The sequence below is a fragment of the Castor canadensis genome, chromosome 3, assembly GCF_047511655.1.
Source record: "Castor canadensis chromosome 3, mCasCan1.hap1v2, whole genome shotgun sequence".
NCBI classification, from domain to species: Eukaryota; Metazoa; Chordata; class Mammalia; order Rodentia; family Castoridae; genus Castor; species Castor canadensis.
The window spans coordinates 165,523,890-165,544,822 of record NC_133388.1 but is presented as its reverse complement, the minus strand read 5'-3'; the positions used below and the strand labels follow the sequence as shown (position 1 = coordinate 165,544,822).

Sequence of the window (20,933 nt, the reverse complement as noted above, 5' to 3'; positions counted from 1 at the left end):
ACTGCCCCCTTACAATGCTGTGTCATTTTTTACCTTTCCCTCTAGCCATAAAATTTCTCAGCTTTATGTTCTACAATATATGCTATGAAAACAATGGAGGATATTTGCAAAAAATATTTCCTCACCATGTAGATTGATGACAGACTCCCCTTACGGGGACCAGAACTCCCTACATCTGCCTCCTCAATCCCCAGATCTTTACGCTGACTGCTGTAAGCAAATAGAGAGAAGGACAGTGGCAGTGACATCTGTAATAAGAAAATTCATGTAAGAGACCCTGATTCGTGAAAGAACTTCACACAGTGACAATTCCCAGTATAAACCAATAGCCAGTCTTCGTACTTCATACCTATACTCTAGAGAAGGTATTATATTCTTTAGTCCCAAAATTCTCACATTCTCTCAGTAAAGCATCTTTGATCATATTATGATGGTATGAACAATGCATCCTTTCAGACATTAATTTCCTTAATTGTATAATGCTAACATTCCTTTTAATAATTGTGAAAAGATCATCTTCAATAAATATTCTCCTTGGGGTTCTAGCAAAAGTGAAGAATGAGTAATCTTAAATGAATTAAAATGATACTTTTTCTTTATTCACACTTGGCCTAAGTACAGGGTTAGCCATGTATTATCACCATAAGGTAAAAATATTTAAAATTTCAGGTACAGGATAGTAAGTTATGTACATAAGTAAAACTGTCTATACTTAGCAAGAAATTGTGTATCTGGGTTCCTATCCTTCAGATCCATGTTGAAATAAACAGATCCTGGAGAGACTTCACCATTGGGAGAAAAGTAAGTCAAAGGGAGATTGGGGTGAACAGAAAAAATGGCTACACACAAATTTGTATTTTGGAGGCAAGTGATAACTGTCAGGGAAGGCACAATCATTGTTTCAGATGAGAATGTAATTCTATCCATGGTCAACATTTTAACTCTGCCTTAATTATAATATGACCAGTCCCTTCAGATCAATACGCAGTTGGCCTGTCTTGTTTACTTCTATAGATCTGAGTTGTGAAATAATTCTTTGATGTTTGGTTTCTTCCTTTGAGACTCACATTCTACAGGATGTTTGTGACTATTTGGGCCTCCATACTCTCTCTTCTTCCTGAGTCCTAGCCCCCTCCACAAAAAGCAACAACAAAACATGTAGTCTGATTCTAGAAGCAAGACCAGTGAGTCATTTTCAAAGGCTATGATGTATTAAATATCTTGTCTTCAAGTCTTCTCTGAGCAGCTTCCCTGTCCACTCAGCTTCCATTAATTCTTCACATAGCAGATAGAGTATAACAGAAGCCAGGATCTTGTCCTCCCTAAGGGACAAATCTAAAACCTCCATCAATAATGTATTTCACCAACATTTCCCAGGAGGAACAGGGTACAATTAAAAAGGTTATAAGTCCTTGCACTACTAGAACCTAAGGGCATCCGTGAATGGAACTGGCTTAAGCCCAATTAGAGGAATCAGTACATTTGTCTTCTCTTGGAACAACGCTGCTCTTACGGTTCCCATCAATTCAGTATAAATCTGACTGATCTTATCCAAGAAGTTAATAGAAAATTGCTCACAGTGGGCGACTGCCACCTCAGTTTCCAAGCAGAGACAGATGGAATTTCCCAGATGGTTTGTCACTGGAAAGTGTGATGCTGGATGAGACTTCACAGAAAGCATGGTAGAGCAGAACACCTTTTTGGCCTCCACCCATGTCATAGCGAGGGGTCTAAGACTGACTCTGTTGCACACAAATCATAATTGTCTCAATGGCTCAACATTTTTTCTTCCTGAACTGCCTCAAAGGGTTGGAAGTATTACGCGGAAATTAGTCAATATTTATCAAGAAACCATCGTAGGCATATCTCCTTATTGGGTAAAAACTAAAGAAATAGATGGAGTTATACTACTCTATGAAGCTTTCACTCAAATGAAATTAAAATAAAAACATAAGTACATAAACAAATAAAACAGGCACAGGAGAGCATTTACTGTGGTAACTGCACTGCAAAGTTGGGAAGATAAAGTAAGACCACAGCATAAACAGACATTGGTATAAAGTCTTAGGGAGGATGCACAGGTCCTGAGTAAGGAGAGGTGTGCCTCATTCCCTGCTGTTGGGAGAAAAAAATGAAAGGAAAAATTGCTTTGCTTGTTTAATTGCTATTCATTAAGCTCTTCTGATAAGCTAGATATTGTTCTAGACAAGAAGGATATAAAGATAAAAGATAGATAAGAAGTATATGATCTTCAGGGGATACAGACAAGTAAACAAGAGCTCACAATTATGTGATTAGTGCCATTATCCTGGTAAACAGAGAGCATAAGGGAAATACTTCAGAGTGGTTATCTATTCCAGACTGCAATCTTCAGGGAAAGTCCACTTTGGAGGTGACTTTGAACAGTCTTTAAGTAGGAATTGGAGCTCCTGTGATAAAAAAGAGAAGGAGTGGAAACTTAAGGCTTTCCAGGATGATGAAATAGCATGACCTAATGCATAGAAATGGAAGAACAAGGTATACCCAGAGCACTGCAGGTAGTTCAGACTGAAGGAAATCTATACTGAGAGTTGAAATGGAGCAAAAGCTGTAAAGGTTAGTGTCATGAAGGAGTTGCCAAGCTTTACCAAGGAATTTGGGTTCTTCTGTGCCCATTAGGATTTGAAGCACAAGATTTAATTGATTAGTATTACTTAGGGTATGCTATGATTAGGGTAAAGAAAAAGGAAATGAGACAGAAAGAAGTAGCTGGGGGCATGGCTCAAAGGTTAGGGTACCTGCCTAGCAAGCACAAAGTCTTGAGTTAAAACCACAGTACCAAAAAAAGTGTCATTAAAGACAGAGGGCAAACAGAACAGGAGAATGTTGTGATAAACAAGGAAGATGTGATGGAGATTTCAACTAAACCAGTGGTAACAGACACCAAAAGAGAGAAACAGAGATTCAGAAAGCAAGAGTTGGAACAACTGGTTTCTTGAAGTGAAAAGAGTCTTGGAAAATGTTTGACTGTGAATAGAAAGAAAAGAGGGTGTAGTTCCCAGCAAAAATAGAAAGAAATGAGGATGTGTAACTGTGGATATAAACATTCATTTAAGCTGTGAGAGGAGAGGTAGAAATACAGAAAAAGTGGGGGCTGAATGAACTCCCTGTGGAGGCCAGAAAGAGGACAGAGAACCATAGGACCAAAGGTGAGAGAAGCTGGAAGTCAAGAAGAGGAATACAGGGATAGAGACAATAATAAACTCTTCTTGTGACTCTTGACCTTGAAGAATTAAGTAGAAAAGTCTTGCAAAACAGTTGAAATATGCTATATTAGAGAAAGGATAAAAAGCCAAGGTTAGAGTTTTTTTTAATTTAAATGTCATTTCTATATTAGTAGCTGAAGCTTTGCAAGTGGATAAGCTCCTTGAGGCACTGGGAACAGAGGGAGAAGAGAAGAAAGGCCAGAAGGGTTTTAGGAAACATGCACAGTCAAATTTAAAAAGAGCCATGACTCAGTGAGACAGGAGAAGTAGGAAAGTATGGTAGTCTTGAGCTCAGATTAAAATGAATATTAAGAAGGAAGATATCATTCACAAAGTCAATATGAATGAAAAAATACAAGACCAAACAAAAAGTCATGCCTTAGCAAAATTATAAATTCCATTATTCACCTGGCAAAGATAGGGAGATATGGGAAGGATCAGTAAGAATGTTTCTAATAAGTAAACTCCATTGAATTAGATTTCTATTTTAAAGAGCATTTATTGAATACCTTGTATATGCCAGTGGTAAAAGATCCAAACTGAATAATAAAGATGCAACAAACTTATATCTTACTGAATCTCAACAATAATTTGAATATTGATTTCAAACTGACTTCATTATTATATTTTGGAGGCTGCCTTTGTATGACTTCCCTAGAAACTAACCTAGAGGCTAATTAAAGGACAAGTGGTTTTTGTGGGAAGTGACCTCAGAAAAGACCAGCAGGAGTTAGAAGAATTGAGTATGAAAGGGAAAGAAGTCCATAAAATGTGCACTAAGTCAATTGGCCATCAATTCTACTTGGAAGCTCTAGGAAACAGTATAAAATAACTATTTTTGAAAAGTGGAAAAGCAGGGATATTTATGCATCAACCTACTACGCATCAATGGTTGAGGATTACCACTGGGAACATGAAATCTCCAGCTCTTCTAGCTTGTTTGACTTTCATGGAGTTTGTTCCTAGAGCTCAAAAAAGTTCTCAGGTAGAAACATCATAGATGTTTCCACTAAAGAGTCTTTGATTTCAGAAATGAGTACTGGAGATATATGGGTGGGATATGTTTGTTACAGTATATAGAACATGAAACTAGAAGACTAACAATGAATGTATCAAGATGAATACTGGAATAGGTGGAACTGGAAGGAGATAAATGGGGACATCTAATAATTACAGTGATGTGAATCAAGAACCTCTAATTCTTTTCACACTACATTTCTATGAAGATAACTACTTTATTTTTTTATTATTTTTTTGTTTGTTTTGTTTTGTTTTTTCTTTTATTATTCATATGTGCATACAAGGCTTGGTTCATTTCTCCCCCCTGCCCCCACCCCCTCCCTTACCACCCACTCCACCCCCTCCCTCTTCCCCCCACCCCCTCAACCCAGCAGAAACTATTTTGTCCTTATTTCTAATTTTGTTGTAGAGAGAGTATAAGCAATAACAGGAAGGGACAAGGGTTTTTGCTGATTGAGATAAGGATAGCTATACAGGGCATTGACTCACATTGATTTCCTGTGCGTGGGTGTTACCTTCTAGGTTAATTCTTTTTGATCTCACCTTTTCTCTAGTACCTGTTCCCCTTCTCCTATTGGCCTCAGTTGCATTTAAGGTATCTGCTTTAGTTTCTCTGCATTAAAACTTTTGAGATATAAGTTAATACATCCATTATTCCATTATTAGGTCAATAAAATGCCTACGGGGTCTTTTATATGTATATTTCTTCTTGCAGAAATCAATGTAACAAATACCCTGTGGGAAAAGAAAACACGGTTCGATTCTGATTGAATAGAATGAATGGAGATTTCTCTATCAAATTTGATTTGTTGAATTTAATAAGTCATGACAAGTTGACTATTATGTACTGAGAAATCTTGGACTTTCTATTTATGTTCTATTTAATTAAGTATGTATGTTGCATGATTCCAGCAGTTAACCAAATCCACTCAGACTAGGTAGCTACTGACCATTGATATATTCAAACACAGATGCCACTTAAGTTCCAGACACCCAACCATTTAAATAATCCTTGTTCTTTGATACTTACTAGATACCACCTTGTACTAACACAGATGAGATTCAGTTTATTATAAGGATATCTTTGTCCTTAGAAGAATACTGTAAAAATTCTACACACAATATATGCATATAGAAACTCTACATTTCCATGGCAGATATTAATCAGAACTTAAATTGATTTTCAAAACTATTTTGTCCTTGTTATTCTCAATTAATAAAATCATAAGGCATTCAAAAAAACCAATTTTATGCCACCTTGCTGGCACTTAATGCATGTCATTCTTCAACACTGAAATGGAATGTTGGAAAGAAGTCTAGACTTATAGGCAAATAATTTTTCAAGGATATCAGGTCACAATTCAAAAAACTGAAACTTGTAAGTATCATATACCTTTGGATCCTGAGAAGGTTAATTTTATGCATTAACTCAGAGTTTTTGACATAATATTTAAATTAGTGAACTTTGGGTAAACAAATTACCTTCCAAAATATGGGCCATAAAATTGTGGGCCAGGATAGAACAAACAGACTGACGTCCCCAGGGAAGAGGGAATTACAACAGGCAGTCTTTGGACTTCATCTGTACTAGTTTACCATCCTATTCTGTAGATTTTAGACTCTTCACCTTCTATAATTGCATAAGCCCATTACTTATAGTAAATATTTTTCTGTATTCCCACACATCCTGTTGCTTCTGTTTCTCTGGAGAATCCTGATTCCTTGGCAAAGAGTCAAATTTAGGTTTGTAAAATATTTAAACACCAAGATCTACAGAGTTAATAATTCAGTTTTGGAAGTATTTTTGAGCCTTTAACTTACTGAATTTCAATAGATCCATTTGTATAGATGAATAGTTAACTAATAGGAGTTAATATTTATTGATAACTCGTATGCTATCTCATTTTGTCTTCACAAAATCCCTATAGGTTAAGTATTATTATTATTCCTACATTATAGACAACAATTCTAAGATTGAAGCATCAAATAGAATTGATATGAGCTAATTATTTAAGTTCCTGAAATGGCAGTTTCCTCCTCTGTAATACTTTATTACAAAGATAAGTATTATCTTCTCTTTATTCTGTATAAGGACTGAAATGATGTAATATATGTAAAGTACTTTGACCTGTACCTGGCCCAATTAAAGTATTTACTAAGCTGCTGTTGCTGTTACTAGACTTTTAAAGCATGAAGTATCTACCAAGATAAGGAGGTATGGGCAAGAGATACTTTCTTTCTATGTTTGGTGTGTTATAGGATTACAAGAATAACTTTGTCAAATCAGTTTGTTTGGTGTTTCTCCACAGTCTATATTTCTTGGAACGTTCTATATACATCTAAATGCCTGGTATGCAAAGGCTTCCTGCAGAAGGTGGCATATTGCAAGTACACTTCAAGATGGGGACTTGAAAGATATAAAAAGGATTTGACATCTGGCATGGTGACTCAATTAATTACTGTGTTGGACTAATTAGTGTGCTGAATCTCCTGAGCCAACACCATGAGTTTGAGCAGAGTAACATTACATTGGTTGGCGAATAAGAATTTAAAAACCTCTGCTAATCCAAATCTGATTCAGGGTTGAGCATGGAAGAGTTAATAGCTATATTATACTTTAAGGAAAATGTATCTTCATGATACAAAATAAGTATTAAAGTACCATACAATCTTTAAAGAGGAGCAAAATTTCAGAAGTTCTTGGTTTAGCTAACTGCTCAAATAGTCTAAGTACAATAACAAACATTTTGCCCAAAGTAAAAAAACAAACCTCTAATCATTGCATATTTTCTCTTAGATACTTTTATAGATTTAGAATGCATGTAAAGAAAACTCCATCAATTTTATCATACTCAAACCATGTTTTAGATGTTATGGTGAAGAGGCAGTACAGCGTAGTCATATAAATGGAAATTCTGGAATAAAAAACCAGAGCCTTTATCTTCCCATCTATAAAAAAATACAACTTTTTGGCAGTCCTGAATTTTTGAACTCAGAGCCTTGTGCTTTCTAGGCAGGCGCTCTATCACTTGACCCACAACCCAGCCAATTTGAAAATAGAGCCAAATTCCTAGGTTTGTTTGAAAGGTTAAGTGAGCTAATCCATTCCCATTTTTCCACACTGTTTAGAAATGAATAAATGTGAAATATATATTAGTGAATTTCTGTACAGTAATAATCATGGTAGCAACAGTAGTACCAGTAGTAATTTAATAACATAAAATCAAAATTAAATCCTAGAAGAGAAAATTGCTTCAAAAGGAAAATATTTTAAAAGTATATTTTAGTGAGTCAACTAAATTTTGTAATTGAAAAAATGCTGTCTTTTAGTAAGTCACATAGATATTTAAATCCTAAGACAAAAATGAAAACTGATTAAGAAAATTTCACATCTATAAATTGAATTATATAAAGAAAGTGAAATATGGCATAACATAGGCTTAAAGTGGTAGAGAAGTATTAAAAGTACAAAAGGATGTCATCTAGGAAGTGACTTCAATGAAGTGGTAGAGAAGTATTAAAAGTACAAAAGGATGTCATCTAGGAAGTGACTTCAATGAAAACATTAAACTTTCACAAATAGGTTAATTTTCCATGTATCACAATTTAGCATATGGTAAAAAGTCAGAAAGTACCACCCTGTTTATTCACAGAAACTAATACAAAGATTAATCAAAAGTTGCATTTTAATATAGAAGTCATTTTGACATAGTAAATGGGAAAGGTTCATCATCTCCTAAATCAACTAGTACCATTTCAATGGCTGTCAATTACTGAAGGATTACCAGAGAAATGACTAGAGGTCATGTTGGTGTCAGATATACAGTGAGGAATAAGATAAATATCTAAATGTGTAAATGTCTTGAACAGTGCTAGAGCAGAAATAGAAACATCCACACAAAATGGGTTCAAAATACCAATATCATTTAACTCTATCTAGAATATTTGGACGATTTTCCTCTTGCCTTGTTTTTTAACTATTCAGCAGCTTGAGAAATCAATATAGCTTATATTGCTCTCAAAAAGGGGTCAGTAGAAAAATCTGTTAATACAACTCAACCAACTAAGGCATGCTGTGTTTATGAGGCCACTTCTTGAACCCCTTTTGAAGATGTTCACATAAAATAAATTGCCTAGATTATTAAATATTTAACCTGGACTGTAATATAAAGTCAACTTGTTTGATCCTTAAATATCTGTGAAATCTCTTAGCTTATCATTTTATGGATAAATACAGGGATTCAGAAAGTAAGAAACAGATCCTTAGAATCTCACATGAAAGTTTGGTAAAACAAATATTTCTTATTTATCCCAATCATTACTTTTAGTTGAACCAATAATCTCTGTCATACCCACATGACACTGAGTAAACAGAGATCAGCACATATCAGTTTCTTCCATGCAATAATTTAAAGAAGAAATTTATTTCATGAAAAAATTGAAAAAGGAATGCAATGTTGCCAGACCCAGTGCATTTGTCAAAACCCTTGAAGAGTATGTAGTCCCCACCACATAGATTAAGTCATTTAACAGCCATGGGAACAGTATTTAAGGAAAAGAATTTTCATCAGAAAAATATGTACAGCTCGGGGCATGGCACAGGTGGCCTATTAAGTGCAAGGCACTGAATTCCAACCTCAGCACTGTCAAAGAAAAAAAAAAAGAAGAAATGTGTACAAAATTTCTGGATCTTCTAAGATATATGAAACATTTTTCTTCCCAAGTGTTATTACCTGTATCATCACTTAAAATAGGAGAGGTTTACACCAGTTAGTTTTATTTTATCCCAGTTGTGGTGCTGAATATTATCCTCCCAATGATGTCCACATCCTAAACATGGGAATTTGGGAACGTTACAATATATCGTGAAAGAAACACCAAGGAAACGAATAGAATTAAGAGTATTAATCAACTGACCTTAAAATGGAGAGAACAGCCTAGATAACCTAAGTAGACCCAATATAATCATTTGACTTTAAATGTGGAAGAGAGAGCCAGAAGAGTCAGAGTCAGAATGAACAAGTGAGAAGGACTCAATAGGCCATTGCTGGCTTTGAACATGGAAAGGAGCCATGAACCTAGGGTGGTAAGCAGTCTTGAGAATCTGGAAAAAGAGAACAGATTCTACCCTAGAGCCTAGAGGTGGAAACAGTTCTGCAGACACCTTGCTATTAGCCTAATCAGACACATTTTGGATTTTTGACCTCCAGAATTGCGAGATTTGTGTTCTTGTAAGCCACAAAGTTTGTGTGATTAGTTGTAGTAGCAATAGGAAACAGATATATCCAAATAACAATAAAATTTAAATGTACTTCAATGCAAAGGAACTAATGCAGAAACTTTAAAGCAACAGAGGACAATAGGAGAAGGGGACTAGGAACTAGAGAAAAGGTTAGTTCAAGAAGAATCAATTTAGAAAGTAACACATAAGTACATGGAAGCAATACTAGGAATCTCCCTATATAGCTATCCTTACCTCAACTAACAAAAACCCCTGGTACTCCTTATTAATGTTTATACTCTCTCTTCAACAAAATTAGAGATAAGGGCAAAACAGTATCTGCTTGGAAGGAAGGGGGTGGGGGTAAGAGGGATGGAGTGGGGTGGGGGGAAGGGGGAGTAATGACCCAATCATTGTATGTACATATGAATAAATGAAACAAAAAAAATTAAATGTAACCAAACAGCCTTCTTTCTATTACTTTTTAAAACATCTATTAATCAATTATCCATGTAATCTTACCAAACAGTAGACTTTCTGATCTCAGAACTTTTACAAAAGGTTAACAATAAAAATTATAATGCTAATCATTTATCCTCGTTCTTAGAGGTGCAAACAGTATTACAAAGGAATAACAAAGTTGTTTATTTCTTATTCTTCATGTAAACCTGTAATGTCTGATAATTAATTTGTGTCATCTTAAAAATAAAGGTAATTGTACATATTATTAAATGTGAACGCTCTCGGTCTGGCTAAGCAGATAAAGCAATAAACTTATAAATTACCTTACTAGCCAAATATAAGCAACCTGTTTCCTTCTAAATTCTGTGTATATTACTGTCAGAGACAAACCACTTGGAAAATATCCAAGTTTTGCAGGCCATGAAAACAGCAAAAACAAACTTATTTGTAGTGATTTTCCTGAGAACAAGCAGAGGTAATTTCTGAGCTATGACAAAAGATTAAGAGCCAAGCATCTCAGAATATCCACATACCAAGGAATTATTATTCAAGTCCATCTTCCCAGCAAAGGGCCCCCAGGTTGTTCCCACTGGAAGTTGCTGCCGACTCTGAATCTTTCGTTCCCCATCTTTCTGAAACACTTCCAGCTCTCCTGTAGACAATGGAAACAGAAGTGTTTAGAATACTTTTACATGTACCTCAACAATAGCCACCTCTTTTTGTGTTTGCTTTACATTCCAATATCTCAGGATTCATATAAAGAGAATTAATTATGCTTGCCTGAAAAACAACTGATCTTGTTATCCTGAGAGGAAAATAAAACTTGCCCTTGTAACTGCATTCAAATTCAGTCCAATTTCTTTCTTGTATCTTTTAGCAAACATTATGTGCTAGTCAGGTGTTTCTGAACTAGAAATGGTAATACTTCCCCAAAACGCATTGGTCCAATGTCAAAACAGACAAGAAATGTTAGAACAGTAATTCAGGGCTAAACTTCTTACATTTAATAAAATAAGTTAATCTGATTAAAATATGATATATACATATGCTCAAACCAAAGCAAAACCTCCTTGAACAATTAAAGTGTATTTAAAAAAATGAAGGACAGGAAGGTAAAACAGGTCCTGTCCAGGGAAGGGTACCTGTTGGAAGGGTGAAGGTAAATGGAGAAGGTGAAGAAGGGCAAATATGGTGAATGTACTTTAATCATTCATTTGGGTAAAAATTGGACAATGAAATCTGTTGAAATTGTTCTAAGAAGAGGGATGAGGGAGATTGATGGAGGAGATGAATCTAATTAAGATATATTGTTAGCACATATTTAAATGTCACAATGAAACCTCTTTATAACTATTATATGCTAAATATATATGTATATATTTAGCAAGTATATATATAAAAGTAAGCAAGTTTATTTCACAAGTATATATGTATAAAAATAAGAATTTTGCATGTTAAATATATAAAATTATATATATATATTATACATATAATTCTTTTACTTTACTCTTGGGGAACACTATATGGAGAGTTTTTTTAAGTACTTAATAATCTTCTGAAATTATTACTAGTTTCAACAGATAAATTAGGTCCATGTACAATAAGTATTGATGTTTGTTTTCTCAAGTAAAAACTTTTTAGATGAAATTGTTACTTCTTTCGGTTTCATATGTTGGATCAGAGTCTGTCTCACCAAATGAGACTGGACAAAAATGCTTAAGGAATTGTCAGTTCAGAACTTTCTTTTTTCTTGATCAGAGTAATATTTTGGAATCATTTAAGGGAAGCAGGGGAAAAACTGTTTACATAATTTAATGAAGTACGAATTCATTAAATTCTTGGTTAAGAAATAAATGAATGTATTAATACCAAAATAAATAAATAAAGGTTCCCAAACTTCAAACAATGGCTGCCTAACAAGATTTGAGATAAATAGAAAAAGATCTTAATCCAGAGCTGGAGGTCCATTTTAAATAAGTAGATTAATGATTTTTATGCTCTGACAATATTGGCATTTTTTAATATTTTAAAAACAGTTAATATTTTTATTAATAATATAGTTGGCATTAATTCTTAGCCTTCTCAACAGCAGACTCAAGAATGAGAATCAAGAATCAAATAAGAATACATGTATGTTGGGCTGGCAGCGTGGCTCAAGCAGTAAGGGCACTTGCCTTAGCAAGAGTGAATCCCTGAGTTCAAAGCCCAGTACCACAAGGGGAAAGAAAAAGAAGTATATGTGAAAATCCACATAGAATAGATAGTAAAGGAAAATTCAGAATGGAATAGAATGCATTCAGCAATTACATTTTCTAAATGATATATAAGCCATGGTAGGTAACATATTAAGAAGTTATCACTCTGGCTTCCTTTCAAGTTAATAGCTGTCTTCCAATATGACAATCCAATGAATGGTTTCAAAAGCAATACCATCAACCTGAATTCAGTCATACCTCTTCTTTCTTTAAATTTATGTCAATGTTTTTTCATAATTAAAATACAGATATTACTTTTCATGTTTTTGTTATTGCTTATCCTAAAAATTAAAATCAAAGTAGATAAACCATAATCAGCAAAAGTATTGTGGAATGGTTAAATTGTTTCCATTATGAAATGTAAATTTATGTGTGCCTTAACAATGAAGATTCATGCTCACAATTTCATGCTCACTATTTATGCTCACAATCAAAATTTAACTTTAAAGACTTCCATTCTTCCTTCTTTTCATACTCCCTTCCTCTACCACTTGACAACTATACTGAAAATGAAAGACCTCATTAAATTAAGACAGACATGTTCTCAACTGTTTTCATTCTGGTATTTCAGTAGCTGAAAAAAGGTCAGCAAAGAGGAAAATGAATTCTGAAAGATTCAGTAGGTCTGGGCTTCTGAAAGAGAGTTTTATAAATGAATATTATTCTGATAAATGACATCAATGCTCAAATACCAAATCCTGAGGCTTATTTAGAGTTCAGAGAGTATGGAACTATAATGATTTGTTTTTGGTATGTGTAATAACAAACCCATTTCTGATATTTTCCTCTGAAAGTGTTTTTCATCTTTGGACAATCATTTTGATTCATAGAAACTTGTTCAAAGACAGGACTGAGTGCACAATCCACTACAACCTCAAAAAGGAGTAAGTGGAAATGTTCCTCAATTTATGCATTACAGGTCATAATTCAGTTATCTAAACCTTTAAGGATAAGTATTTTATTTAAAAAGAAACTGGTTAGAGTCTATCTGATAGTAGTTCTCAATAGTTTCCAACAATGTTTACATTTCAGTATCTTTACAATTTACTTCTAAATACTAGTTAAGAATTTTCTTTTCTACATAAAGATGATATCCAAATAATTTGCTCGCTTGTACACATTCAAAAACAGCCATGTCAGATTTAAATGATATTAGAGGAATCATGAAAATCTTTGAAAGCCCTTTTAAAAAGTAATTCATTCTTTCTTTCTGCCACTGACATATTTCATTTGTTATGGGTTCAGACTCAGTCAAACGGTGACTCCATATCTATATCTGTGGGTTTACAAGCAGGTCTGTCTTTTAATGGATTAAGAACTATAAACTTAGGGCAGATCATAAAGTGATATTCAAATATCTCCAAAGTTTTTGAGATGCCTTTGATTATGCATTAACATTTTGAACAGACCAAAATACTTTATGAGTTCTTAAAGAGGGCCCTAACAAAAAGTTCAATAACTGTCCAAGCTAGTAACTCAATCTTTTCAATTTTATTAGATAAGCAGGCAAATCCCAGTCTCCTTTCTTTCTTATCAAGGAGCTGTTTTGAGTTTTGGGGAAATCTTTGTATGTTGCTAGAGTAGTTAAGATTACTCATTTACTCACAACTTTGTTTACGGAAAACTATGAGCATATTGTAAATAATTAGCATGTATATAGTACCAAGACTAAATAAGTTAATAACAGCAATAAAAATAGGATATTGTTATCAGTGGAAATTATGTTTAACTTACATATTGTTTAATAGTATGATATTTTAATTTTTTTCAGATATAGATATGATGAAAGAAAAAACATTACTGCATTAAAATATGATTTTTAGTTCCAATTCTGTCCAATAACCAGCTAAATGGACTTATTTAAGTTACATCATTATTGAGATTTTTGGTCTGTCATTGTAAAAATAAGAGTTAATGCTCATTCACTATTTAGTAAAGTATTTTTAATTCTGATGATCCATGTTAACATAGCTTTCTTTCTCCATATAAATATATATTTCATATAATAATAGTGATATATTATAATAAGTAGAAAGAACACTGGGTGGGCCAAAGACCCAAGTCCTAGAACGAACTTTCATAAATGAATGTTTAACTTAAAATCATTTGGCATTTTGGGATCAGAATGTAAAGCTCCAATCTTACTTGAGTTGTTCATTGCTAAGGCTTCATTCATTAAATTATTCATTCATTTATTCTACAAATATATATAGTATCTTCTAAGGCTGAAGCGAAAATATATTGTAGGCAATGGAATCTATATGTCTTAGAGAGTTAAAGTTGAGGAGGGATCAACCAAGGAATTTAAAAACTTGTGAAAGTAAGGAAAGGGCTGGAGATAATATGGTGGTAATTAAGTGTCTGAGTGAAAGGAATTTTATGGACTGGGCTGTTAGAACAAAGGCTGGAATGGGTTTTAAACTCCGTGGATGCCTCATGAGCTACAGAAAATTACTTAACCCTTTGAACTTCACTTTCTGCATATAAAATAGGAATTATTGTATCATTTTCATGTGGTTGGTGAGAAGATTAACATATGCAAAATACCTAATAAATGTATACTACTTTACCAAGAAGAAATTTAAGCAAATATACACATATTTTCATCCTCACATCCAACTTTCACCACCAGTGTTTTTGGTTATATCCCCTCTTTGTCACTTCTATCTAAAGTACCTCCCATACCTGCTTTATCTTCCTTTCCAGTATCCCCCAGATTCAACCTTCTTATCAGAATTTCCTCTCTCAGACAAGGTGACCAACCAGCCTCAATTAACTACATCATCAATTCAGGCTCCAAAGCCCTGCTAGGATAAATTTATTAAAATTCCTCTCTCATCATGTCACCCACTTGTGCAAGTTCCTGCACTAGCCCCCTTTGACACCTCAAACTGAACATGGGTCTTTGAATTTTAATCTTACTCTAAGGTTGCTCCACAGTGTCTGTCTGACTTGTGGTTTCTATTTCTCTGGAGAATGAGTTCTTCCCCCAGTCAGGAAATTTTTTTTAATTCTTTACTCCGAATCTCCAGATTAGTTCCAACACCTTTTCTGAGAATTGTTACTGCTACCTGGTAGATAAACCATCATCCTGCCTTAATAGATCTTTAAAGTTACAAGATCAAGCTCAAAGCTATTCTCTTTCATGAAACTTGTTTAAACTCAAGAAGAAACTGAATTCCTCCATCATACTCTCATTGAATTTATAGTACAATACCAGACAGTTTTCTATTTAATTATTCCCTTGCAGTTTCCATCTAATAACTTTTTTCACCTCAACAAGAATATAAACACTATCTGCAAAGTTTTTAGATTTTCTGTTTATCTTCTGTTAAATAATATAATTTCTCATGTGTGGTACTTGAAAATATAAATTGAACACACTAATTCTATTTTCATAATACCATATATCTCAATTTTAGGACAGTTGATTTCAAAATCAGAAGAGAGTTGTTTTAGTGTGTCTTCTCTTTATATTATAACAAACATACAGTACATTTGTTCACCCATCTACTACTTTCATATATAAATTACCTCATCTGCAAAGCATGGAACTGGAAAAGAAAAATAGAGGCTTCCCTTCTTTGCCCAGTTCATATTTTTCAACTATTCTTCAAAATGAAGCCTTATTTTTTAACATGCTGGGTAAGTTCACAGCAAATATTTGAGACTCACAGGATAGACTAATCAATTTTGGTAAAAGATAATATTGTTAGTGCTGAGGGCTGTTTCTCTTATCTCCCTGATAATGCATACTTTTAAAAGTCTGTGATTACTCAAAGACTTATGATAGCTTCACTTAAAAAAAAAAAAAAACTAAGTCAAACCACTACCAAACATCCCACAGCTTTAAAAATATAAACCTAGTTTTTGGCTTAAATAAAATTAATTCATCAGTGGAAAACATATTTAAAATAATCAGAAATGACCTCAAAGTTTTTCTTTGAAGGAACTATCATGACATTGTTTTTTTTTCTTAATAGGATCTTTTTGTTGCCTCTTTACAAATCAAAGTACATGAAAATAGTAAACCAAAGGTGAGGAGACAAGATATGGACCTTTTAGCATTAGTTATCAGCAATCATGCTTCAACTGAATTTGGTGTTAAGTTAATGATATAAACATATATGGTATTAACAGACCATCTCTTAACTCTAGGTTCAGATTTCATAGAAGGACATGGTTACAAGGAAATGAAATGACAGAAGATCACACTTCATTTGCTGAAAATAAACCGGGTTGGTTTAAACTTGGTATTAAATATATAACCAAATTTCAAAGCAGACCACATGAATTGGCTAGTAATGTTTATCAGAACTTACTATAGCAGAAGGCTACAGCATCAGAACTGATATTTATATTTTCTTCATGGTTAGAAAACATTATACATCATGGTATCAAACATGGACAGCCCTGAAGTCATGCTGAGTTGAAAAAGCACTCAAAGATTCCAAACATCTCAAAACATTTTCAAAGTCAGTCAAGGTGGTCAAAGTATGGCAGAGCTCTTGCTATTTTATGGTTTAACCATTTGACAGCTGCCTGCCAGATTCATAAGAGGGTTAAGATAATTTTGCTGCTGATTATTTGCACAGTCTTGTCATAATGTGTATTTCTTCAGGCATTAATAATGGTATGTTTCTTCCATATTTTAGGCAAATAGCACCATTTATTGTATGCTACATTGATCCATCTCTAAACATAATTTGGTTCAGTAAGTGATAGTTCTTGGTTGGTGGTTACAAATTGCTTTATAGGAACCTGTTCTAATTTTCCTTCTCAATTTTTGAGTCATACAGTCACAACATACACTAAAATACAGTTTTGAACATAAACTTGAAATATGACATTCCCTATTCAAGTACTCTAGTCAAACCCTGATAAATCAGGCTGGCCAAGCAGTGATCTTATCCCTTCTGACTCTTTAATAAATCGAACCTTGTATGTTCCTACTGTTGAAAGTTGTCATGAAATGAAATTGTGACCTTATCCGGCACATGAACTTATCCTGCTGACAACTACATTTATTGTGTGGATAAGAAAAGGGGGAAAAAAAGAAAAAGAGAATAAAGAAAAAAGTGAGATATTTGATAATTTTCATCTTAGCCATATGTAACTCTAACAGAGGGGATCTTTTTGATGTTCCATTAATGATTTGCCAAAAATGAGTCTCTACTTAGAGAAAAATGTTCCCCTAGGTAAGTGCTGCGGACACTGAAGATGGTATTAAAAGTGCATGAAGAGGTACTGAGTGACAGCAACGAATCAGAAGCTATTAGTCTAACACAAAGAGCCCTGAATTAGCTTGTAATTGCACTGGAAAAGATAACATAATGATGGTGGCAAAATAGAAACATTCCCTTTCACACAATGCATTCAATACCCAAAAACTCTACAGAAAGACACTGGAATTGTCTAAGACCTACAGCAACTTAAATCAGTGGATTTCTCAAGAATACAAAATGCTCCCTTGTGCTATAGCTTCTACAAAGTCATAGAAAGCAAGCTGTGCAGCATTATTTAGGAAGTAAATTGACATTGTATTCTATTAAATATCAGCATGTATTACAAACTTAGGTACCAGGTATGTTATTATACTGTCTGGCCTTCAAGATTATTTCTGAGGTTAGGTTTCTTTCTGTATTAGGGTCCATTGAAGTCTGACAGTTATTATCGTCAAGATAAAGAGAAGAGATAAAACACATGTGTAGGTATCAATATTATTGGTAATGAAGTAGGTTACCAAGTCTAGGTGTTTTTAAAAAACCACACAATGGTCTGAAATGACTAGAAAACTTTCACCTACCTGTTCAAGTGTTAAACTAAGTTTTATATACAGAGACCAACTTCAAGGTTGTAGGAAAGGAACAACCATATTTTGCCCTTTGTTCAATGGTCTATTTATATGAACAAAAAAAAAAACAGGAAAAAATAGCTCATTGCAGGAGTTTAAAAACATTTACCTGGAGTGTGATTAGCTCTACCAAATGTTTGGAAAAATTCGTTGGAAGGAGGAGCTGTAGGCATCGGAGACTTTTCAGCTGCTGGAAGGAGGAGGAGTCAATACTCATTTGCCCAGAAAAGCACAGTATGCTTCTCTGTTGCCAGACAACACTCCTTGTCACACACTGACCTAATATCACTTCCTGATCCAAATCTTCAGAAACAGAGGGAGGTTATGTTTTGGGAGCTCTATGGTTAGGAGGAATCATCATAGAAGCAAAGTGAGCTTGGCTAGCAGACACAGGAAACAGCAGTGTGAGTAGAAGCAGCCAAAAGTCAGTGTATTAGCAGTAGGGACACAGAAAGGTCGGGACATGCAGAGTGCTAGTCACCGAAGGCCTGTTTTCTTTAGCAGGAAAAACTCTGAAGGAGAAACTTAGGATAAAAGTCAGTCATATGTCCTGTTTGATGAGAAGTTAGAAAGGAATGATGCTCAAGGAACATTTAGAAAAGAACATCAGTAAGCCGTACTGTATTTATAGTTGAATATTTTAGTTAACATTATTTAGAAAACATGATATTTTAAAATTGCATGCTTTCTCACAGGCTGCTATCATTAATTTAGAAGATTACAGCTCACAGCAGAAGTTTATCATAAGTCATGGCTGATTTTTAATGACTACATATACTTGTTTGTTCACGTATTTGATAGTGTTTTAGCTCAATACCAAGATAATAGTAATTTTTACTGAATGAAGGTATAGTAATTTTTCAACACAGTAAAATGGTTTAGGTGGAGATGAAAAGAATTATAATGACAAGGTTGGACAGATAAAACATAGTTAGGCATTGGTTGCAATAGGTGTTTTGCATGAAGGACGGTCTATATGAAGCTCCATTTGGAACTAGGGATGTGACTTTTTAGATCCCAATATTAGAGAACCAAAGAATGACAGAATGATTTAATAGATGAACAAATAACAAGGAAAACTATAGCATTACTTTGAAAGCGTTTAGTCTATTCCAGAAAGGTACACTGTGAAGTACCATCAGCCAACAATAGAAAGGTACAGAAGACCAGTGTAAGAGAGGTATTCCATTTTAGACTTTAAATTTTTTATTCAGAAAACAAGAACTTGATTTTTTTAAAATAAGCAATAAAGATTAAAATTTTAATGTCACAAATGAATATTAATCCAAGTTCATGGTTAACACTATTGCCAGCACAACACATATAATACTGAAATGTTTGATAAAACTCTGATGTGGATCCTAAAACTTAGGAGGACAAATCCTAAGCAGTACTAAATTCTACATCATTAAAGGTATCACTCTGTTAATCCTCTTACTGTATGGTCTCCCTAATAAATACAATATATATTTTATTCAATTTGAAAAAGCCTTAGTCCATAGAAGTCTCATTTGTATGCCATCATATTCTTACCAAGTTCTTTATTTCTAAAGCTTGAATGGATATTGTTGAATATATTATTAGTTTCATAAAATAGCTCAACAATCTAATTTCTAATGTCAAGAGAACCACAGTCATTTCCTCATAATTCCAATGTTTTATTCGTGCCTGTATCATCACCATACTTGTATCTATTATTATGTCACATAAATGACAAGAAAAATGTTGCCATAAGCCTGTAGTAGTCGATCTTGCTTATTTTGCAAGACTTAACTATGGGCTGTGTTTCTCAGAGTGCCATCAAATTAAACCACACTGTCCCTTGAAGTCTCTGCCACCTGATGAACGCAACCCTGATCCACACAGCCTCTCCTTGTCAGGAGTTCAGAGGTGAGCTCTCCCTTTGAATCCTTACAATATGTGATTTCCCATCAGTTTCTTCCTCATAATAGGAACTCTCCCTACATGAAACTTTCCAGACACCTCCACAATGCTTTGTAACTGGTAAGGTGCAGGAAGTACACTGAGAGAGTAGGTATGATTTTTATTGCCATTTTTATCGAGATGGGGCACAAAGCTAAGTTGATTTTTTTTGAGGCGTTTTCATTTTTTTTAGTTGAAAGTATTTTATTTTAATTTTACTTTACCAATTTTTACCTTTATTAACGTGTACACATTATTTGGGCCTTTCAAAATTACAAAATTAGGAGTAACATTAGGACTCCACCCAGGTTTTGACCTTCTCATACTTTATATCCGACTATCTCTTTAAAAAAAATTACTAGATTAACTATGTGGAAGGAGTGATCTCAAGCTGAAGTGTCATATCAGCAGCCATTACAGTGGATTCATTTATAAGATTAGCCACCATTCTTAGAAAGTAGAAAGTACATACCTGAAGGACAAAGCCACAGGGCAAGTTTTGCAGGAGGCAAGGTGGAAGGAAAGATTAAAAATAAAACACTGGGAAAGCATTGCAGGAGAAAGAGTGGCAAACCTATTATGTGATTATCAGAGTTTACAATGAAATTTTACATTTCAGCCTCAAAGATTTCAGGGAGAAGTCTAAGATGTATGAGCTTAAGACAATGGAGCTCCTCCCATCAACATTCTTTGGAGAAGATATTTAGTTCTTAAATAAACCAAGTAAAAATTTGTTCATTTAAATACATCATGGCATTACTAGCATAAGAAGTGATATGTGTATAAACTTTTCCCCCCAAGAATACAAAATATAAAAGACATTTGAATCCTGAAGCGACTCCCCATCTTTTCATTCACAATTGATAGCACCTCCTCCACAGATGATTCTGATGTGAAATTATATGTAGCTATTGCTAACTATAAAATCTTGTGCTCTCACCTCCTCTAACTTG

The 20,933-nt window shown here is 34.0% G+C and overlaps 1 protein-coding gene across 10 annotated transcripts in view; it reads right to left on the bottom strand.

Annotated features, from left to right (window-relative positions):
- Nucleotides 1–20,933, bottom strand: part of Zfpm2 (zinc finger protein, FOG family member 2) — a 423,670-nt gene that overhangs the window by 200,774 nt on the left and 201,963 nt on the right. For 3 of the 10 annotated variants that reach the window (XM_074069028.1, XM_074069030.1, XM_074069031.1), the window contains 2 exons: nt 10,482–10,600; nt 126–248 (listed from right to left, as the gene is read on the bottom strand). The exons of 4 other annotated variants lie outside the window; for them this stretch is intronic. In XM_074069028.1, coding sequence (XP_073925129.1) covers nt 126–248; nt 10,482–10,600 — 242 coding nt within the window. Of the gene's footprint in view, nt 1–125; nt 249–10,481; nt 10,601–20,933 lie in introns of those variants that run through there. 3 more of the 10 variants (XM_074069036.1, XM_074069029.1, XM_074069037.1) reach the window with 3 other exon arrangements.